Source organism: Montipora capricornis, chromosome 2, assembly GCF_036669925.1.
Source record: "Montipora capricornis isolate CH-2021 chromosome 2, ASM3666992v2, whole genome shotgun sequence".
NCBI classification, from domain to species: Eukaryota; Metazoa; Cnidaria; class Anthozoa; order Scleractinia; family Acroporidae; genus Montipora; species Montipora capricornis.
Window position 1 is genome coordinate 4,374,830 of NC_090884.1, and position 5,000 is coordinate 4,379,829.

At 42.4% G+C, this 5,000-nt stretch overlaps 1 protein-coding gene across 2 annotated transcripts in view; it reads right to left on the reverse strand.

The window, feature by feature from the left end:
- Positions 1-5,000, reverse strand: part of LOC138038512 (bifunctional peptidase and arginyl-hydroxylase JMJD5-like) — a 7,341-nt gene that overhangs the window by 309 nt on the left and 2,032 nt on the right. For both annotated transcript variants that reach the window (XM_068884394.1, XM_068884395.1), the window contains exons 3-6: positions 4,884-5,000; positions 4,095-4,198; positions 3,021-3,199; positions 1-691 (exon numbers count right to left, since the gene is read on the reverse strand). The exon at positions 1-691 is cut by the window's left edge and continues 309 nt beyond it; the exon at positions 4,884-5,000 is cut by the window's right edge and continues 436 nt beyond it. In XM_068884394.1, the coding sequence (XP_068740495.1) occupies positions 407-691; positions 3,021-3,199; positions 4,095-4,198; positions 4,884-5,000 (685 nt within the window). In that variant the 3' untranslated portion in view covers positions 1-406. The remainder of the gene's footprint in view (positions 692-3,020; positions 3,200-4,094; positions 4,199-4,883) is intronic.

Genomic DNA, 5,000 nt, shown 5'->3' on the forward strand with positions numbered 1-5,000 from the left:
ATCAGTGCCTAACCCAGCCGCTAGTCTGTGCATAAACAGAATGTTGCTTATTCGCAAAAAGCGGGTTGACATTCAGGTTGTCAAGTATTGCCACGTAACGTGTCACGAAATGTCTCACCTTATTTTGGAGTATACATTCCAGACATAACCACCTCGTACCCAGAGTCTTCGTTCCCCTTAACCGGCGGTCGAGAAATTCAAACTTCCGCAGAAGTAACGAAGACTCTGGGTACGAGATTAGTAATTAGTACTTTGCTTGTGTACGAAAAAAAAAACCCTTACATAAAAGCTGAACAAATGACAGTCGATATGTACAAAATGTTCGCATATGGGCTACCTTTATGAACAACGCTGGAAATTTTAAAGATTTGAATTACAGTATTACAAACTAGCCACCGCCCGGAGTTTACAAATCTGGTAAAAACTCGGAAGGTGTTTGCTTTATTTGCTGATAATCAGAGGCGCTAAGCTTGTTCATCATATGTGGAAGCATAATTACACACCCTCGATCTTCATAATGCACACAATAGTCCAGAGAGTATTTCACACATCTAAGGTCCTCTTCATCTTCTATGCACGGCTGGTATCGACACGGGCATTTTTCATTGTTGTAGTCAAAATTGCATGGAACCAAATCAGGGAGCAGCAGACCTTCTATCTTATCTATTTCATCTGAATTCAAGCCCAGTTCCTGAAGACAAAATCCACAAGGCTGTTGTTAGCATATTACGAGGGCAAGGTTGACAAAACGCCACTTCAGAATTTAACTTTGCACTATCCCATCTCGTTCGCACGGTACAATGAGAGCGAGGTATGATGGCGTTATCGTCAAAACCTCAAATTTAGACGGTGATTTCATGTTAATAGAGAGCTTTAGCAACGACAACGGCGACGGCAACGAGAACGTCACAAATTTGCATATTTAGTGAGCAAAAGTAATAGCTTTGCACGCTCTGCACGTGCATCTTTTCATTTTGGTCTATTTCTTGGCCATCGTCAGCAAAACAACAACGAGAAATATCCAAATTTGAGGTATTTAGGGAGAACGTGAGCGCTCGAGGATAATTTTTCCTTTTCTCCCCTAAATTGAGCGTCGTTCATACTAGTTTCTTTCTTGCAGAGGGTTTGCCACACCTGCTTTGTCACGTTAAAATGCTTGGAGTAGTTGCGAAGCGATTTCAAATAACACGAATTCAGATTTAACGATGACATTCTCGTTGCCGTTGCCGTTGCTAAAGCTGTCAGCAGGGCCCGGTTGTTCGAAAGCCGATATTAACTTAATCCAGGATTAGCGTAAACTTTTGTTTCATGTTTTCAACTTTTGGGTGAACGTTTCTGTTGCTTCTTCTTGCTTTTCAAGATTGACTTTTTCTAATGTAAACTTTTGCCCAGTATCATGCACCGTTGAACAGTAGTTGGTAGTAGAGAAATAGACTCCATGGTCAATTTTTAATCTGGGATTAGCGTTAATCGGCCTTTGAACAACGGGCCCTTTTGTTGAGCAGAGTACTGCAAGAATATGTGCCAGAAAAATGCGTGCCGTACGTGCAGCGAAAAACCTTAAATAACAATGACCACAACCAAGGTTTTCTGAGCCCGCGAGACTGAGCACCCCCAGCAAACCATAGTTTTAACGAAAACCGCTGGTCAGCAACAGGTTCTGGTCATTGCAGCACGATTATTTTTGCTCCATTATCCAATGATATCATTGTTTTTCCGCGTTGTTATCCATTGATAGGGAATTCTAGATCTACGACGCCGACATCGACGAAAACGTCGCCTCAAAATGTATTTTTGAATTATTAATCTAAGTCTTTCGCCATTATCACATCTCGTTCACGTAGTACAATGTCGGCAAAGTATCCTAAGAGCGTTTTCAGAGGAAAACTAAGGAATGAAAGGTTACATCTGTATGCTCGCGTTGTCACGCTGTCACGAGGTCAAAACCTTCAAATTGGTGATTCAATAGAGCACCGCCGGAATATGTGCTAAAAGTCATTGTTTTTTCCCACTAAATGTGCAAACTTGTGACGTTCTCGTTGCCGTCGCCGTTGTCTTTGCTAAAGCTCTCTTTTGTGTTTCGCAAATTTTCCACCTCGTTTACGTCGTACAAAAGTAGTGAAGTACCATAAAAATACATTGGTACGAGAGCTTTCACAGTAAAAGTGGAAAATTAAAGAACAGGTCACCACACGTCATGATCAAGATCACGTTGTCGTCAAAATGTCAAAGTTGGCGATTTCACGCAATATGTGCTAAAATGCGCGCCGCACGTGCAGCACGATTCTTTTTCCTCTCATGCTCGAATCGTAGAGGAACAACATAGCCTAGGGGATAGAAAAAAGGGGGTTGTGCTATCTGCGACGAGAGACGCGTTGCTGAAACAAATTGCAAGAATAGAGGAGACACTTCACCTTCTTGGGGCGTTATAAATTTACCTATTACCTCTCACACTGCAGCCCCCCTCCCCCTCCCTTTTATCAGTGTTGCTAGCAAGACAAAAAAATTGTTGCAAACTTAAACAGTCAACATTGAAAGGGGGAGAGAAGATGGAAAGTGGGAAAGGTTTAAATTCTAGATACGGCGGGTATTGGAAGCTAGGAAAGGTGTTTTTTAATGAAAGTGTCTCCAACACTTTGAAGCGTGCTGTTCCGTTTTTTGGTGTCAGTCAACATTTTTGCACCTGGTTGTATCTTGACAGTTATGTAAACTTTCACTGTCAAAATACTGAGCTAATTCTAACTGGAATCAAAGACGTTAGATAGCTTACCTGTTGACAGATACAAAATTAATCCATGCTCTACGCAGGGCGTATGTCGAGATTTCAGACCCATGGAAAATTCGGGCAGTAAGATTTGCCTTCGGCTGCTTCCGAGCAAATCTCTCGCTTCTCTGACACGCTCTGGACACTGCGCACTTCAAAGATCGATACAACTGCGCCCGCTAAGGCAGGACCAAACTGTTAAATAGTAATCTCTGAATACCAATGAACGCAATATTTACACATGCGGTACGCATACCTCTTCCAAGTGTCCTCCATCTCCAAGAGTTCTCGGTGCGTCCTCAACTTTATCTGTTTCAAACTGATACTCGCTCATAAACTTCTGCTGTTCCTTACAGGTAAGTCTTTCAACACTGTCACTCACATCCTGCACCCACATTTCGTACTGGGCTAAGATGTTCCCAAAAGAATATTTTTCTACACAAAGGAAAGAAGAGAGAAATACTTAAGGCAAAAACGTGAACTTGAACTGAGTTTTGGTGACGTTGCCGTCGTAGATGTTAAGCGACCTTCAGATTGGAGTTCGAGGACGATTTCGAGAACGAGTTCTCTGATCTCGAAAATTTCGTTCTTTAAAGGCCATGCGCGTGGCAAGGACGACGACGGGCTACGAAAATAACATGTAAAAATACAACTTTACGTTACTCAAGTGACTTCGAGATTTTTCCCAGCGTTCCTGCAAGGAAAGTGAGTGCAAACATTCTTGAGATAAAAATGGCATGAACGGTGTGGCGGTTTGGAGAGAAAATTGAAAAAACTGCCCTCAGGTCCACGTCACGTGCTTTACACAACCTCATATTCACGTCTTTGTCAAGACAACAATAACGACTTTACGATCTACCACGCGGTCGTCAAGGAGAACGCCACGAAACAACAACGTTATTGGTTAAAAGAGGAAAAATAATCGTGCTGCAAGTGCGGCACGCATTTTAGCACAAAATCGTGCGGTACGTGCGTGTACAACAACGAAGTGAAATCACCAAATTTGAGGTTTTGACGACAATGCGAGCGCACAAATGTGAATCTATTATTCTCTAATTTTACTCCGAGACTGCTCGTGAGAAATTTATTTTTAGGATACATCGCCCACATTGTACGATGTGAACAAGATGGAATTATCGCGAAGACTAATACGACAGAGCAGAGTTCTAATTCGAGGTGACGTTTTCGTTTACGTCGCCGTGGTAGATCTTGAACTCCCTAATTAGCAAAGAAACACGCATGTCCGGGGTGTGGAGAGTCGTTGTTTTGCCTCATTAAACTTTTTGGCTTTCTGCCGTTGATGTTGTCACCTTTGTCAACAAATTCTTACCTCTGTTCGTATCATCGCCCTTCAAGGGAGTTGCAAGACGTCCGTTCTTTTTCACTGAAGGCTTTGATTTCCACCACAAGGCCACAGCCTGTTGACGCTCGGGTCTGTCACAAAGATGTATGATGAATGTATTTTCATTAAATAGATTTTACAAAAGGCTAGAAGAAAAGTGCATGAACCAGATTGACTAACCCTAACCCTAACCCTAACCCTAACCCTAACCCTAACATTGTTGAAGTCTTGCAACATTAAAAGTATGTATGTAAAAAATAAATTAGAAAACCTGCAGCCTTCTTGGGCAATTTGAGCTAATTACATCACATCTTGTAATTAGATCTAATTACATCTACATCTACATCTACATGTCCCCAGCACTCGACAAAGTCCTTTTGACTTATGGCTGTTTCTGTTTACTGTAGGTGGCCTCATACACCACAAGCCTTTTTAGAGACATTATGCCAGACGGCTACTTCTGCTGGAAAGAACACACTCACAGAGGACAGCCACAACACCAGGAACTTCATCCCCTACTCTTCTTGAATGGTGTGTGGGTTCTTTAACGTCCCACAGGGAGCTTATAAACATGGAAGATATTTGTGAGACAGGCCCTCCGGTTTATAGTCCTTATCAGAGAACACTTGAAGTCTAAACGTTTGCAGGTGTAACTAAAAAGGCAGAACTTTCTCCTCAGTTATTTTAAGAGTCCAACTAACAACCTCCCGCATGGCAGCCTGGTGCTCAACCAACTGCGCCACCTGTGCGCGGTCGATGAAGTCCTCCACAAATTACCTGGAAACAACTTGATGCCACCACATCTGTGGAATATAGATGATATCTCCTTCCTCCACTATTGCCTGCTGATATCGGACCTTCATAACATCAGGATATTTCTCAAGGTCTACAGCC